The 18,873-nt window shown below is 36.5% G+C and overlaps 1 protein-coding gene across 1 annotated transcript; it reads right to left on the reverse strand.

The window, feature by feature from the left end:
• Nucleotides 1-4,171: 4,171 nt before the first annotated feature.
• Nucleotides 4,172-6,878, reverse strand: LOC120155540 (NADH--cytochrome b5 reductase 1-like). Its single transcript, XM_039167075.1, has 9 exons — nt 6,739-6,878; nt 6,139-6,280; nt 5,906-5,996; nt 5,727-5,804; nt 5,004-5,084; nt 4,804-4,893; nt 4,608-4,673; nt 4,424-4,510; nt 4,172-4,329 (listed from the first exon to the last, which is right to left on the reverse strand). Exons 1-9 carry the CDS (start codon nt 6,848-6,850, stop codon nt 4,237-4,239), a joined length of 840 nt encoding a protein of 279 aa, XP_039023006.1. The 5' UTR covers nt 6,851-6,878; the 3' UTR covers nt 4,172-4,236.
• Between the last annotated feature and the right edge of the window lie 11,995 nt (nt 6,879-18,873).

An 18,873-nucleotide genomic window follows, 5' to 3' on the forward strand; every position in this document is an offset into this window, starting at 1 on the left:
ATAGCAAAAAATATTAAATATTAATTAACAATTATTATTTTACTACGTCTAAAAATCAAATGTTAATCACTATTTAATGTATTTGTGGATTGTTATTTTGGAGTTTAAATTTTAAAATTGTTTCATATATTTTTTGATTAAATTAATTAATTTATATTTATGTTAAGTTTTATATAGTATTAATAGATTTTACTTATAGTTAAAAAATAGGATAAAATTTTGATTAATTTAACAAGTACCAGGCTGAGTAAAGAGTCTAGCAACAAAAAAAAAATTAACGAGTACAAGTCGAACAAAATTTTAACGAGTTTAACGAGCAACAAGAAGAGTCAAATATCAATTTTTTTTAATGAGCACTAGTCGAACTCTATCTAATTTGCGATCGACTCATTCGATAAACATTAAAAATTAAATAATTTATTTTATCAAATGTCACTGTCATTGTCCGGTGTTTTGTCAATTGTCGTAAAACAGTTTTATCAAGAAAAAAAATAGGAAACGAAGTAATCATTCTATCACATGTTAAATACTTTTTTTTTATTAAACGTCGGCTGTGTTTTATTAGGCAAAGAAATAAAAACAACATACTTAAGTTTCGTAAATAAAAGAAAGGCAACAAGACAATAACAAACAATAAGGGACCTGAGAGTGCGTTTGGTTCACGGAATGTAAGATTACCAGTGCGAATAAAAGATTACCAGGGAATAGGATTACTGGGAATGTTGTATTTTGTGTTTGGTTGGTTTAGCAGGAATGTAAGATTACCGTGTTTGGTCAAAGGAATAAAAGATTATTGGAATGTATATTTTACCAAATTGTCCTTATTATATATTTGTATAATATTACAAATTGTAAAATATTTATATATTTTCTTTAAAAAATTAAATTCATAATATTTATATGATTTTTTTACAAAATTAAAAATATAAAAAATGTTTAATGAAAGGGTAAAAAAAATTTAACCCCTAAACTTCATATAAAATTTTAATTATAGACTTTTTTTGTAAATCTAAAATAATTTAAGGATAAATTTGTAATTTAACCTTCGTAGAATTTTTATTATTCAATGACAGAAGAAGGATATTTTTGAAAAAAAATAAAAATTTAAGTGCATTTTAGTCCAAAACGCCGTAATGTTACAATACCTAAGGGAAGGGAGGTAATGACATTCCCGATAATATACCCAAAAAAATCTATTATTGGTAATAAAATATTACCGGGAATGAGATTCCCAGCCAACCAAACATGGGAATGTGGGATTCCCATCCCACATTCCTTGAACCAAACACCCCCTGAGAGTACAGGTATAGATAACACAACCGACTAGCTTCTATCTAGCAGGAGAAAATGATCAGTGAAGGACCATGATAGAAGAAAAGATGGAGATATGCGCAGCAATAGTGAAGACACGATCCCCAGACAAGATGATCCAAGACAAATATGAACAAATCTTATTGACGTAAACCTAAATATCTTCAGCAAGAATGTTCAGTCCATATATCTTTGTAGCCGTGGAACTTGCAACAGCTCCCGTATCTTTTAGTTTCTCGAAAACAGTTAAAATTAGAAAGTAATCTGAATTCCAAAAGGCAATCATGTAATCTGAATTCAATTCTTCACTACATCCACAATAGAGAATAAAAATAGGGTAAACTACATATTTAGTCACCCAACTATCACGCGGTTCTGTTTTGTCCTCTACTATTTTTTTTTTCAAAATCATCACTAAGCTTATGTCTTGTTCCGTTTTGGTCACCCGCCAGTAAAATATTAATGGTGATGTTGACGTGTCACCATACAGTAATATCACATCATCATTGGAAAAATAAAAATACCTCATCAATAGATATGTTCATTTTTTAATGGTGGATAACTAAAATGGAACAAATATGTAAGTTTAGTGATGATTTTGAAAAAAATAGTTAAGTGACCAAAACGAAACAACAAGGACAGTTGGATGACTAAATACATAGTTTACCCTAAATATATTTGATCAATTTTGAATGACCAAGTAAGCCACCTGAACCGAACTAGATAATGCAGTTACTGCCTACCTCCTATATGCAATGCATAGACAACCAAAGCACATAATGCCCTTCCTTTGGAACATACAGCTTCAGGCTACAAAGCTTAAATAAGTTCTCATGTCATTGTACATTCTATGCTCAAATCAAGACTCACCTTTCCTGCAAGGGCAGTATCATCAATTGCTTCTCTACTCAACGCCATCTTTGTTAACGTGTACTCACACTGAGCTAGAGCCTGGAACATGATCGAGATATATTGTGGTGTACTGGTGAGTGCACTAGTATATATATTCTGATCTGATTGCACTTTGTGTACACATTACGATTCTGATATGATAACAGTGTGTGTGCTTATATATTCTGATTATGATGATAGCACTTAAATAATTATTACACTCACTCGTCTGACTTATATATCTTGCATTATCATAAATATATTGGGCTATGAAAATGAAATAAACATTAAGTAAAGTTATGAAGTGACTAAAAGGAAAAAGAATATAAAAATGAAAAATATGAAAATTCTGAAATGTATCTGAATGAAAATTCTATGCAAAGTATACTATTGCTGATGTTGATTATTGTGCTTTTGATAAAATTATGAGAGCATGATTTTCATGTTTCTGATGAGGAAAAATAGGGCTTGGAAAGTCCGGTTTGAAGTTTTAATGTTTTTATTTACATTACAGTTTATTGCTTATATTTTATGGATTTTATGTTTTAGTTATATTTCTGCCTCAATAAGTTTTATTTAGTGCATGATGATTTTCATGCGTAGGTTCAAATAAAGTAGAGGATGTGAAGTGAGGAGTTTGCTAGCATCTTATGAAAATCCAACTTACCAACAGTATCAGTAAGACATCCTAACGTTGACTTATTAGTGGCATGTACATTATATTCGTTGGGTTTTTTTATCAGATTTACATTAAAAAAATATGTAATATTAATTTAGAACTTGTTTTGATTTTTCATTAATTTTAGTTATAATCATATTTATGAATGAATATTATTATGACTGGTTTTAAATGGTTTTTAAACTAAGAAGTATTTATGCAATGATATATATATATATATATATATAGTTATGGCCAGCTCTGAACTGTCTACTTACTGACTGAAATTGGACTTGTTTTCGGTTATTAAATTTATTTTACGGTTTTATACAAATAAGGTTAAGGTTTTTAAATTGAAGCAGAGAAGGTTTAAACTTAAAATGAGGTTTTAAGTCTTTATGCTCAGTAAATGTTCATCATGTTAATGTGACATCTGTGGCTTTTATATCGATATATATATGGGCTATGGGTGTTACATGTTTACACCGTGTTTTATGTTTTTTGTCATTGTATTCTATTGTGTCATTGCTCAGATGTACTCTTTTTCCTCCATTTAGGAGTAGGGATGTTTTCTAACGTGGCTCTTTGCAATGTGGTCTCTTGTGTTGGCTAGTAATAAAATTCTCCTCTTTTTTAAAAAAAAAAAAACTTTTATCTAGTAAAAGATAAGCCATACTTGCTTCAAATTTGATTATTTACTTTCAAGTTCAAATTGAGATTTTCCAATATCAATTAAAAAAATAAAAATAAAAAAGTACTAGGTTGACAAACTATTTGAGTAAAGTATTAAAATACCCAAATTCAACTCGCCCAATAGCTTGAGCTCAACTCTACAATGGCTGGAGCAGAATTCAACTTCTTTTCCCGGCCAGAACGCTACATGAGCACACGCCTCTCATTTGCATTCTTATCGTATAGGACCATAAAGTAAAACAGTAGTAGTTGTTTATTGTATGATACAGTACAACAAATTTTAAGCTATCGCAGTGATTGTTGCTCGGTCAAGCCAATCATGGTTTTTGCGCTCGAGCTGAATAACTTCAAAATAAACTCTTTAGTTGGAGTATTAGTCAATATGTCACAGGACAACAATACTATTTTGCATGTAATTGGAACTACAATGCTATCACATGTCATTTTTTATGTGCCCAATGTGTACAAGCACAGTCACTATTCTCTTATCTGATGTTTTTCTACTCTCTGATGACTAATTTGGTAATGACGTGAGTACTGATTATTACAGGTACGACAGCATCGTGATTCGATTAATTGGGAGTAAAGCCATAGCTAAAAAATCATACGATGTTATATGGACTGAAATTTCCTTCGGTGATTCATTTTAAAAAAATTGCAGGCTAAGACATAAGAATGGAGACTTAAAACTGGAATTGCATTTCGGGAGAGTATCCGAGAGCTTCAAGATTGGCGGCCATTGCCTTGTTCATTGGAGGCGGTCCGCACCTCAAAATCTGTATCAATGGAGTGGGAAATCGAATCACTGCATCGAGCATTACATAAAATGATAAGTCGGACAAAGAAGGTGGGGATGGATGAAAGATTTACCTTAATATCTTCAGCAGGGGCAGGGCAATGGGCTTGAATCATTTCCTTGGATATGAACCCTACACCGCCATCCCATCCTTCAGGTGGCTGAACCATGACGTTTAAACGTGCAAAAAAAATGAGCTCATCAATAATGTGGATGTCGAGAAAGTAAAAAAAAAAAAAGAACTGTTGACTTGTATACCTGATTCAGAACATAGTAGACGGAGATACGATAGGGAAATCTACTGGTGAGCTCATCGAGCTCTTCCTGAAAAACAATGAGTTTGAATTAGATTGCTCCTATCAGAAAACAGTTTAGTCCCAGGCATCCCTTTGTTGCCCCAAAGTCTGAGAATTTCAGATCTGCAAATCTTTATTAATCGAGAAATGGAACCAACCTTTAACAGGATGTCCTCGTAAGCAACATTGGCATAAATAAGATGAATGTTAGTCTTGTCATTTGGGTTTTCTAATATGGCTCTAGCAACCTGAACAACTGAGAATTATTAAACTAAAAATCAACTAGAATGTCTTATTCAAGGAGAAGAAAAGGAAAGTCATTCGATATAGCCGAGCTCCTTTATCTAAAATAACCGACCTGGAACATCGGAGTGATGCCAGTGCCCCCAGCCAGCATGCCAAATGCTTTAACTTGGCCAGGTTGATACTTGAAGCGTCCCTGAAAGCATCACATAGGCATATAAATTATGAGCCGTTAGTCGAACATATATTTATTGTGGAATACGATTCCTTCGATGTCTCTCCTAGGAGACAAATGTATACGACACATTAGGACATGCTTCAAAATTGCAATAAAGGTCACCTTATTTTACCCATAAAAGGAACTAAAACACTGGGTGCAGTGTGCATTTTTTTTCTTTCCAAAACCTATGTATTGCTATAATTTCATAATTTACTCGCAATTCAAGAACTCTTCTACGAGTTAACACAAAAGATTAAATACGCAAAACTCATTAGGTCAAACCAGATTAGTTCAATAAAAGGACAACCATAGACAAAGTGACATAGTGTAAGGCATAATGTAAGTCCTACACCTGAGCTTTCCTTAAATATATGTAAAATCACTATGTTTACTACCAATTCGGTTTCTTTTGCGATCATCGATGACTCTTTAAGGAAGAATCCAAAACTATTAAAAGTTAAAGAATCATGATTTCATAGATTAAGACTACATACCATCAATTTGTTTTCGACATTAGTATCATATGTAATGGAGCTACAACTGGGTTTTGAAACCAAAACATGGAAACAAAAGGATAGTATTTGTAACATAATGTAACATAGCAGCAAACAAACTTACCTTGGGTCCCTTCACAGACAAAGAATCTCCTTCACGCATCTCCCGGAAGTGGTGGGACATCCTTCCTTGAGGATACATCTACAGTGCATGAAAACTAAATTATGTACTAATGTAAGCAAGAAAGAACACAAATTACATCATGAAAAATGTAAAGCATCAATTGCATGCTGCATATAAACCTTTATGACTAGTTCAAAGTACCCTAAATCTGAATCCAAAGTTGTTGGAGTATATGCCTTGATAACATCTTCACCATTCTGATCCTTTCCTCTATTCAAGAAACAAAATTAAATACGCGCAGCAGTTTGGGTTAAATATCGTCGAACAGATTACTGGAAACGTGCAAATATAATGGTGCAGAAATAAAGCATCAACATTCGATGATGACGATAAAAAGTCAGTCATGAGAAACCTGCAACTCATATGTTGTCCAATTGGAAGCCCCAAGACTGATGTTGGTGAAGGAAAAGCAAACTTAAACTTGGCCACATTGTGACTGAGTTGAGTGCGTTTAACGAGTTTGAATTCCTTGAATTCTTCGGGACCCAAGCAAGCTATTGAAACATCAAATTTGCTTAACAAAGATTTACTGTTCGATTGCAAAGCATTCAACCACCAGAAAGGAGCTAAAGTTAACCAAAGATGACCAATAACAAAAGCATTACTGAAGAAACTAAATACATAAAGCTGCTAGGAGATGAAAAACTTCCACTTTTACAAGATAAAAATATACGGGAATTAGGAATTTCTAAACTACAAACAGCGCCTTCTGTAATCTGTATGGAGATATAGAAATTATAGAGAATAAACAATCCCGATAGCACAAGCAATGAAACCATAAACCAATTTATACAGAAATCCCATTTCGCTATATATTACAGAAAGGCATCAATTTTGGTTTAACACAATTCCCCGAAACAAATTCATCAGAAACACAATTGAAATCAATTTCTTCCTTATATATACACATATAATGAAGAATGATGACGACGAAGAAGAAGAAGAAAGGTACCTTTTCTGGGTTTCTTCGAAACATAAAGATAATAAGCAGTAGCAGCACCAACGGCAGCCAAGGCAACAGCTACAGTTACAACTTGGGCCCTGTGAGATTGAAAATGTTCCATTTTTTTGTTTTTGTTTTTTTTTTTTTTTTTGGGACTAGAAGAAGACAAAGATCGTAAATGTTTTTTATAGGCATATTCAATTCTGTTCTGCTTTCTTGAAAGTTTGGTTTGGTCAACGGGAGGGCTGCTCCTTAACTGGTCTCGGGTGTACAAAAGTGTAGCCGGTTTCAAGACTGGCAGCTGAATCGACACGTGGCATTTCCTTATTAAAGGAAGAATGCCAATGCCTCTGAAAATTTAGGCAATTTTCTCAATAAATAACCTGTGATAGTTATATTTACCGATCTAATATCAGTCAGATTATATTTCTTAATCCAACACCTGTAGTAGTAAAACGCATCCCCTGAACAACGTTATACCCTAATTTGACGCCACGTGGATATAGCGCGCCCTCTACCCCGCGACATACGGTGATTTGGAACTACGTGGGTATAACAGGCCCCTAATCCACTCTATACCTGCGTATCTGACACGTGGGGTATAGCGCGGTGCAGGGGGCGTGTTATACCCCTAAATACCCGACCCCTCACATCTCAATCCTCCCTATAAATACCCCCATCCTCAATCACTTTTATCACATCAAATTCTCTAAATTTCTCTCAAATACTCTTTTTAAAGTATATTTTATAATATTTTTACTATTATGTATTTACTTTATTTAATATTTTACTAATATAATTCTTTTACATATATATAATGGAAGACAATCTACTTTGCTCGGATGGAAATCATATATCTCTACACTTTGCTGATACGGTAACATTTTAACGTTTTAATTAATTAAATTAGTAATATTTAGTTGATTTATTTAATGCATTATTATTAGATTAAGAATTAAATATCTCGACTTTTTGCTGATACAGTAACATTTTAACGTTTTAATTTAATTTAAATTATTAGTAATAATTAGTTGATTTATTTAATGCATAATTATTAGATTAAGAATTAAATATCTCGACACTTTGCTGATACGGTAACATTTTAACGTTTTAATTTAATTTAAATTATTAGTAATAATTAGTTGATTTATTTAATGCATGATTATTAGATTAAGAATTAATTTTTTGTAATTATTTATTTTTAGGAGAAGGACCGTGTATTAGATCCTTTTATTAGGAATCTTAAGTTAGTGATACCCAGCTGTGTCTTGCCGTATTTAGTAGAGGCTGGATTCGGTTACATAGGTAGATATCAGGGTCACTGTAAGATAGAGCCATACCTGATTTCTGCCTTAGTAGAGCGGTGGAGGCCGGAGACCCACACATTCCATCTTCCGTGCGGAGAGTGCACGATCACGCTTGAGGATGTTTCTATGCACCTGGGGCTTCCAGTGGATGGAGATGTGATATCGGGGATAGCTTCCGGTTCTTGGACTACTTTGTGTCGGGATAGTCTAGGACGTGTCCCGGAAAATTTTATCGGAGGTAGGATACCGTTAAATTGGTTAGATGCCAATTTTCGGGAGTTGAGCGCAGAAGCCTCTGAGGATGAGGTTAAGATGTATGCACGGGCATGCATACTGCAGCTGATAGGAGGGTTGTTGATGTTGGACAAATCGCGCAACCTAGTCACTGCATGTGGTTGAGACATCTTAGCGACTTTTGTCTCGCCGGATCATTCAGTTGGGGCTCGTCAGTTTTGGCTTTGTTGTACAGGGAGATGTGTGGAGCCACTGATTACAGACGTAATGCTATCGGCGGATGTCTCCTGCTGCTGCAGTCTTGGGCATGGTATCGATTGCCCTTTTTATGTCCCGTTGTGAAGAACCCATTCGTATTTCCACTACTTATGAGGTAATTATAAAACTAATTTTGTATATTAATAATTTTATACAGCGTATAAAAAAAATTTCTTGAATAGGTGGTCTACTGATAGGAAAAATCATCAGGGGCTACCTGATGATTTATAAAAAATTAGGGTGCTAATTGATCAGAAGGCTGGCACATAGGTATGAATTTTAATGTTTAAAAATCGATTTTAGATTATAGTTATATAATTAGATTATTATTTTGATAAAAATAATATATTATTTGTTTTAGTTTGAATGGGAGTCATATTCTACTGATGATGTGAGGGCGGTGATCCCACCTGAGTTAAGGGGTCCATCAGATGTTTGGATGGCGATGGTCCCTCCGATCTGTTATGCGACCATCGAGTGGCACTCCACTGATCGCGTGCTCTGGCAGTTTGGTTGTTTTCAACCAATTCCGGAAGCACCTCGCAATATGGACGAGTTGCATAGCTTAGATAGACGCGACAAGACAAATACAGATTGGCTGGTAAGGCATCATGAGTGGGTCGTGTTGTGGGAGGATCGACATCGATGCCTTCCACGTAGAGAGCCCATTTTTACTGACTTCTTGATGTATGCTGAGGATTATTATGAGTGGTTCAACAGTAACGGGAAACCGTTTCTACTTCCCGAGGATGCACGAGGGCAGACCTTTCCATGACGTCGATAGAGACGTTCACCGATACAGCATCATCGTCCCCCGACTCGTGGACAGAGAGCAGGTGCTTCCAGTTCATCCTCAGCTGCACCAGCAGTACCTTCCCAGCAGCCACCTCAGCCATATATGATGCCGCAGCCATATATGATGCCATCATAGCCTTTCCATTACCATATGCCGCCATCGCCTTTCAATTACCAGATGCTGCCGCCGCCGTCTTCACCTGGTTTTATGACCCCGCCACCGCCACCGTCACAGATGACCCCTCCTGGAGGCTATTATGGGTCTATGTTTGCATATCCGACTTGGAGTTCATATGCTGAATATTTGGCGGGTTCAGCCTCATCACTCATGGCCGCAGCACAGATACCTCCTGTACAGTTTTCACACTCAGCGATGCCTGGGTTTTCCCAGTTTTCGCAGGCCGGTGGGATAGTCAGTCATACACCTCCAGGGTCCTTATTCTATGGAGGTGCTTTATCGTCATCAGCTCCTCATCAACCTAATGTACCTGCTCAGGACGACGACGATGACGATGACGACGATGACGATGGTGACGACGACGACGACGATGGTGACGACGACAACGACGATGATGATGACAGCGAGGAGTCAGAACCAGTGATACGAAGAAATCCTCCTCGAGACCGACAGCCACTACCCTGCGGAACACATTCGCGACGCATGCATCGATAGATTTTTATTATTATATTTGTATTTACATTATTTTGTTTAATTGTAATTTTTTATTATTTCTCATTTAATACTTACTTTATTTTGTTAAATTTGTTGGACTTTTTTTAATATATTTCAATTAATTTTGTTTATTACCATTTAATATCAGTTATTGTAATTTGGTTATCATTTACCATTTAATTCTTATTGTAAGTTTGTTGTATTTAAATACCAAATTGTTATTAGTTTGATAAAATTTAATGATTGTGTTCGTTTTTTTAATCTTCATTGGCGATTATCGAATGACATTAACTTGAAGTAAATACAAATTAAAATACAAGAATTATTATTTGATAAACAAATACATCATTTCCTCATCAATTGTTACTTGATGACAACAGAAGTTGACATGTTTTTCTAGTGTGTCCTGGGTTTCTACAATGGCCACATCTTCTGTCTTGTCTAGATCTTTCTCGAATATCCATATCGCAATAAATTCGATTGGATTTTGGATGACCACGCTCCCTCAATAAACTCGGATTTGGTACAATCGGAAGCCAATCTTGAACCTCATCAGGGTCTTTGTCATTACCTATAGGGGAAACTCAAATTCGTATACCTTAAAAACTTCAGATAGTAGGTATACGGGATCTACAAAATGGTTATAGTCTTGACGTGTATGCGAGCAAGCTGCTATCGCATGAGAGCATGGATACTTCAGAGCTTGAAAAAACCCGCAGTCGTACATTCTGTCCCTTAGATTTACTCTTAACGACACAGCTTCAATCCCTTGAAGAGGTCGCGGTAACTCTGTGACACGAAACATTTCATGCCTTCTAGAGAAGCTTATTACAGACATTCCATTTGATGCAACAATTTTTTTCTGTAGATCTGCAACTAATCTAGGGTGATAGACATGACCGCCTTGCATCCAGGTTTGAGCTTGTCCCCCGAGCTTCGCAAAAAGTGCCCCCAAATGAAAATATATAGTTTTTACCAAAGCCGCTACAAGTAAGTGACGTGCACCCTTTAAGGTTAAATTGATTGCCTCAGCCAAGTTAGTCGTCATGTGTCCATATTGATATCCACCATCATATGCATTCGTCCACATTTCTTTATCGATGAGGCTGATGTAATCGTATCCTTCCTCGTTCTTCGCCTGTAAATCTTGAAGTATTGATTCAAACGTTCGAGGAAGTAGTTCGTAACCTGATCAAAAAATATATAACTTACTAACTTGCTTTCTTTGCAAAATTAAAATGATCAAAAAATATATAACTTACTAACTTGCTTTCACTTACCCATGCGCACAATTGATTGACGCTCATCATTCTTTTTGTACCTTCCATGATAGTTCGCAGCAATGTGTCAGAGACAATACCTATGTTGGACAAAGGGTGGTTGCCACATTGGACCCAAAGACTCCATTGTTTCTTTGATCCCAGCTCTGCGATCTGAAATGACACAAATTTTTTCCCTTGTGATAACATGTGCACGTAAATTTCGGAGGAAAAAAGCCCAATAATCTGTATCTTCTCCTTCGACAAGAGCAAAAGCAACTGGAAGAATGTTGCGATTGCCATCTTGAATAACTGCCAATAATAAAACTTGCTTGTATTTTCCATACAAGAAAGTCCCGTCAATCTGGACCACAGGCTTGCAGTATTTGGCAGCATTAACGCACTGTGGGTAACTCCAAAAAATCCGGTAGAATTTGCATTTATCACGAATAACTCGATCATTATGGTATGCATATGAGGTTTCGAAGTCCATAATTGTCCCAGGATTCAACGTCTGCACCAGCCTAAACCAACCTGGAAGTTCGTTGTAAGATGCAAGTTCGTTGTAAGATGCATCTCATTCGCCATGAAGTTTGACAATGGCATTTTATTTTGCCAACCAAGCTTTTTTATTGGAGACGGTGTACCCATACTACGATTTTATAGCTGAAATCAATACTGCAACAGCTATATGAGAGCTTGCTTTTACCATGGGCATGATGGCTTGGCATATCAGTTCAGAGTCCAAGTTGGGATGATCTTGGTTGACCCCTCCAACATAATATGTGTGAGGACCATTGTATACTGTTAGTTCCCATATGTTGTTTTTCCTCTTCATTTTCGATACGCGAACCATCCAATTGCATCCATTTTCACGTCGGGCACAGTAGCATACATATTGTTTGGTTGTCGATCGGTTGACTCTGGACTGAACAGAATTATGGATATTATAATTTTTTATAACCATCATCGCTTCTTCTTTGCTTGAAAACTCCATGGCTAAAGATAACTCACCATTATTTATTGATGAGTAATATCCATAGTCACCGAGATGAGGCATATTCGCAAATTCTGGCCCGTACATTGCACCATAATCAGCTTCATACATGTGTGCAGGAGGGTCAGTTTGTGCCACATTTCCTAGAACTTCATCATCATCAGAGTTGAATTGCGGTGATTCTGGGTGAATGAATAGTCCAGTCTCAGCACCGTCCGCACCAGGCTCACGAAGCGGTTCTTCTGGTGGAGATGATGGTTCCTCCATGCTCTCCACATTTAGGTCGAAGAACCTACTACTTACACGCCTTCCCCTTGAACTGGAAGGCATATCGACATTGAGATTGAAAAAGCTCGCAGTCGAATGCCTCCCCCTAGAGCTTGAAGCCATCGTGTCAAATGGAAACTGCATAGATGGTTGCGTCGATGGCATCTCCATATGGTCAAAGAAATTTGCAGATGAATGCCTTCCCCTTGAACTGAACGCGGTGTTGCCATACGGATTGTTCTTGGACCCACCTCTGTACATATTGTAAGGAGTTGCGGATGAATGTCTCCCCATTATGGCATTAAAATCATTACACATTACTGTAGTCGGGCTGTCAACTTGATCAACTTGTTCAGCCAGCCCATAGTGTGAACTTAAAGATTGACCCCAAACAGCACACACTTGAACAAAATGTGCATTCATCTCAATAGCAGTGTCTGAATAATTACTTTGAGCTTCAACCATCATTTGAACATCATCATTGTTCGAAAGTTTGAACGCTGTATAAGTTAATGGCAACAATGATGTTGGAAATCTGTACTGCAACGACAACATTCTTCTATTACTTACAACATGAATCTTTCTCGATATCTTCGTTATCAGCTCCTCAAGAGTTATGTTTCTCTTGAATGATATTTTAACACGCTCATTTGATACGAAAACAACGCCGGTTTCATCTTCTCGAATTTCACCATCATAATAAACAATAGCTGAAAGTCGCGCCATTCTTTGAGTTTAAAAGTGCGGCAATATTATATCTGCAAAAAAATAACTTAAAAAACCTGATTAAATAAATTATATATAAACGAAAATATAACACGAAATTTTTTTTACACATCAACGTAAATAATTTAAATAATATAATTTTATATTATTACCTGCACCGCAAAATTATTTCGACGTATGCTCCCGCTTTTCAATTTTACAAACATAAAAATTAATTGAAAATAATTAGTATAATATTTTTTCAAATAATGATAATAAACAATAAGTATAATTAAAAAATTATAACAAAATTACCTTATAACGAAAAATCGCACGAACTTCTAAATCAAATATGAGAAGATTGCCTGAATTATTACTTGTTGACGGAATTGTTGTATTAATTTATAAGAGATGAGAGATGCAGGAGATATGAGGAGAGATGCGGTATTTATAAACATATAAGGCACGGTATTATATAGCGCGGATCAGGGACCGCGTTAAATATAATTTTGGTACGGCGTATAGCGCAGCCCCTGATCCGCGCTATACCCTTACGTGGCGTATAGCGCAGAGCAGGGGGCGCGCTATACCCCACGTGTAACCCAGTCAGCATATAGCGCGGTACAGGGGGGCGCTATACTCCACGTGGTGCCAAATCAGCATATAACGCGGTTCAGGGGGCGCACTTTACTGCTACGGGTGATAGATCAGGAATTATAATCTGATCGATGTTAAATCGATAAATATACCGATCACCGGTGATTTTTGAGGAAAATCGCCGAAAATTTATTTATAATACAAATTAATAGTACTTAACATCTTTTTTTTTAAAATTAGTATTTCGATTTATTTTTATCTCAAGATTGATACCTAACTACCTAAGGTTGGCAAACAAATTTTCTTAATAATAATAAGAGAAAATAACCTCAGTGATCGAAAATTCCTTATAATATACGATTTTGACGAACTTTTTTTCGATTTGCCAAAATAACCAACAAAATCGCAATGCGATCTCTAAATCGAAACGCGATCTCCAGTATCGCAAATCAGTTTCCAGATTCGCAATGCGATTGCGATTTTCCAAATTCGCGTTGCGATTTTATAAAATCGCAATGCGAATATGTAAATCGCAACGCGATTCTGACTATCGCAACGCGATTATGACTATTGCAACGCGATTCTGTCTATCGCAACGCGATAATACATAATCGCAATGCAATTTTAAAGCGCCATTAGTATCGCAACGCGTATTTTATTTTCAAATTCCAAACACGAATATTAATATATCCCGTAATCGTAACTCTTAACCTAAAACCCTAAATCACAACTCAGTCACATCTCTATCTCTCACTCTCTACGGCATCATCCGTCCCCATCTCCGACGAAATCCGTCCCCATCTCCGGCAAAATCCGTCTATCTCCATCTCTCAGAGCCACCCTCACAATCATTCACGATCAGAAATGGAAAATCAACCAAATCAACCACCGAGGGTTAGTTTTTTTAATTATTTTTATTTTGAAATTTTTGCATTATTATTAGGTTTTTCATATTGAAATTGATGATAAGATTACTGGTAATTTCAATAATAGATTAACCATTTCACTTAGATTGCTTATTAAATTCATTCGATTGCTGCCAATACTGCTAAAATGTTTAGTCTTTAACCCTGTAAAGTTAGTATTTGTCTTTGTTTTGTCTTTTGGTTGAAGTAATGCAATTCATTTAAGTTTCAATTTTAGACAATGACTATTTGAAACCAAGGATCGCAACGCGAAATGAAAATCGCAACGACAAAATCGCAACGCGATTTTAGTGTTGCATTGCGATTTTGTCGTTGCGATTTTCATTTCGCGCTGCGATAGTCAAATTCACGTTGCGATAGTCAAATTCACGTTGCGATAGTCAAATTCGCGTTGCGATAGTCATTTTTGTGTTGCGATTTTCATTTTCGTGTTACGATTTTAAGTTTCAGAAACTATTATTCTTCTGCAAATTGAAACTTGAATGAATTGCATTACTTCAACCGAAAAACAAAGACAAATACGAAATTCACAGTGTAGTTTTTGGTATATCTAACTTGGTATGTTTATTGTTTTTGTAGAACTTTTTTTCGGCTCAATTGACCTTAAGGAATAAAATAAGCCTAGTCACTACAATTGCGTCGAAGCTTTCACCTGTACAAAGAAAATTGTTTAAGGATACTTGCTTCGGGCCATGGCTGAAAGTACAACATTCGGGTGGAGATGCTATGTTGACCCATTTGTGGCTTCAGACCATGACTAGCGATCTACCCGAGAGTATAAAACGTGGTAATGAAGAGATATGATTTCATTTTCCACCGGCGTATACGTGTTTTGGGCGGGAGGAGTTTTGCTTATTCACTGGTCTACGCTTCGGACACGATGATGTAGGTCGATACACTAGTCATATTACTCGCCCATCATGGTTATCCCAGGTTTTTCCTGAGCTGTCAATGGAGAAGCCGAATTTACACGTCGACGACTTGACGAGATTATTGAATAAGAAAGATGGTTTTACTCAGATGGATGACGTCGATGTTGTCCGAGTATGCCTTTTAGTACTTTTGCATGCCGACTTTTTAGGCAGAGAGGTCAGACAACCTATTCCTAAGGACCTAATATTATTGGTAGAGGACCTAAATACATGGAACCTATTTTCGTGGGGTTCGTATCTATGGAAAGCTACCTGGAATAAGTTTTCGTCTGCCTTTGATGACCGCAAAAGTTTACGTGGCGATGGTTCCAAATACACTTTGTCAGGCTTTACTTGGGCCTTTAAGGTAAGAATTTCTATATAATGTTTCCAAAATTATAATTAATTATTTAACAATTACTAATGTTTGTGTATTATATTGTTTGTAGATTTGGATATTTGAGGCTTTTCCCGACATGCAGACATATACATTAAAAACTTCAAATGATATTCCTAGAGCTATTTCCTGGAAGAGGAAACGGCGGCTGTTGATTTGGGAAGAGTTACTACGGTATACGACAATAAATGATGTAAGTTAACACAAATACTACCATATATAAACTATTTATTACTAGTATACGTTTAACTTTGTTTGAGCAATTATATTGTTAGGAGGCCAACACTCCATTACAGAGGCTGACACCCATGGAGGCTGAGCTTGCCACTGATTGGTGGCAAGCTAGTAAGCGTTTTTTTGATGGCACGGATGATGAGCAGCCTCCACTTCGAGAGCCATCACCTGACCCAGAGCCATCACCTGATCGACCACACTATACACCTCTACAACGAGAGCCATCACCTATTCCGTCACATCATCGAGCCTCTTCTCCACCATCAACTCATGATAGGCGACCGACAAAGATGACATGATATTTATCTCCCTGTTCTCTACCTCCACGGGATGAGTTAGGGGAGTTACGTGATGAGGTCAATGCCTTGCGTGAGGAGGTCGATACTTTACGCGATGACAATGGTGCATGGCGTAATGAGGTATCTACTTTACGTGGTGAGGTAGCGGCTCTACGTGAGATGGTAGAATCGTTACAGAATGAGGTTCATACTCTACGCAACGAGGTAAGTTTAAGATTTTTCATATTTAACTTGATTTACTCATAATTTCACTCAGATTAACCATTTCACTTAGATTGCTTAGTAAATTCATTCGGTTGCTGCCAATACTGCTAAACAGTTCTAAAATAACCCTGTGAAGTTAGTATTTGTCTTTGTTTTGTCTTTTGGTTGAAGTAATGCAATCTATTCAAGTTTCAATTTGCATAAGAAGAATAGTCGCAACACGAAACTTAAAATCGCAACGCGAAAATGACTATCGCAACGCGGAAATGACTATCGCAATGCGAATTTGACTATCGCAACGAGATAATCGCAATGCGAAATAAAAATCGCAACGTGAAAATCGTAATGCGAAAATGAAAATCGCAACGCGGATTTAGTTTCGCGTTGCGATTTTTATTTCGCATTGCGATTATCTTGTTGCGATAGTCAAATTCGCGTTGCGATAGTCATTTCCGCGTTGCGATAGTCAAATTCGCGTTGCGATTTTAAGTTTCGTGTTGCGATTTTAAGTTTTAGAAACTATTATTCTTCTAAAAATTGAAACTTGAATGGATTGCATTACTTCAACCAAAAGACAAAGACAAATACTAACTTCACAGTGTTGCAAATTTAAGTTTCAAGAATAAACTACTACTCTTTATGTTGTCCTTGAACATGCACTAAACCTATATGTTGTTCTTTTAAATGTTTATATAAGTGCTTACTTCTGGAATGTTATCTGATGCATTTTGTGAACTATGATAGAATAATGACTTGGGTGAATACCGTGGAAGTTTGAAACATATTTGTCTTTGTTTTCACTGTTTAATATCATGTCTGTTTATTTACTGATTTATGTATTAATTTATTTTTAGCGGCCCGATAAGGTGGATGCTTTACGTCGGGTTTTTCTTGCACGAAGGGTTCATGCATCAGACGGCGTACACGTGTCATTACGTCTCCGTTCACCCCAATAGTGCGAAGACTCCGTAAGAAGAAGCTCGACTCACCTGTAATCGTTCAAGAGGCCTCTCCTATCGTTCAAGAGGCCCCTATCATCCCTCAAGAGTCCCCTCCCATCGTTCAAGAGGTCACTGTCATCGTTGAAGAGGTTCCTCCCACCATTCAAGAGCCCGATTCACACGGCGTAATATGTCGAATTATTGAGAAACCCTCTCACATGCCGGACATGATGGATGAATGTTGGCTTTCGTATGAGTTATCGGCCAGTACCATTCTGGCAGATGAAGTGGATAGGAGAAAACTACCGGAAATAATTCTGGATAATAACCTTTGGGCTAAGACCGCAGTTGATTTTTATCTACATGAGCGGAGCCAGGGGTGTTACGCTGACATATACACACTCAACGATGACATACATTTGTTGATTGATCGGTCTTGGTGGGGTGTGTTATTAGGGGTTGAAGACAAAGACTATTTCGATGGGGAGGGTAAGTCTTATATTTTTCTTATATTTCATTTTGATTATTTTTTTAAAAATTTATGTAATTCACTAATATATGTCTTTTTTGTAAAACAATATATTGATGCATGGGTGTCACGTCTTCTAATGATAAGGAAAATGAGGAAAAATAAAAAAATACGCGATATACAATTATGCCGACGTCTTTTCACGTAGTTCACTTGAAGAATCAACGACGTGAATCATATGTGTTGGCTAATGGACAAACTAAACTTTATCCTGCATGGTGGGAGGTCGATAAGGTTAGTATTTATTTTTTAAATATTTTAAAGGTGTTCATAAATAAGTGCGCAATTGAATTATTACTTATGATTACATGTGTTTATCCCTGTTTTGGAACGTACTCATTGGCTTCTCGTCGAGCTTCAGCTCCCATCCCTGAAGATAATAGTATATGATATCATGATAAATTACATATCATTGTCTGATTTGAGAGATATTATTAAGGGATGGAGCTCTCATTTGGCTAAATTCTTGGATGCGATTAATTATTGGACTTATTCTGGAAACAAGAAGCCAAAGAAGTTCAATGTTACAGTTATCAGAGACGAGACCGTGCCACAACAAACGCAGGAAGCCAGAGGAGATTGTGGTCCTCTCGTATGCATGTGCTTGGAGC

This window comes from Hibiscus syriacus, unplaced genomic scaffold (genome assembly GCF_006381635.1).
Source record: "Hibiscus syriacus cultivar Baekdansim isolate YM2019G1 unplaced genomic scaffold, ASM638163v2 tig00111193_pilon, whole genome shotgun sequence".
Taxonomy (NCBI): domain Eukaryota; kingdom Viridiplantae; phylum Streptophyta; class Magnoliopsida; order Malvales; family Malvaceae; genus Hibiscus; species Hibiscus syriacus.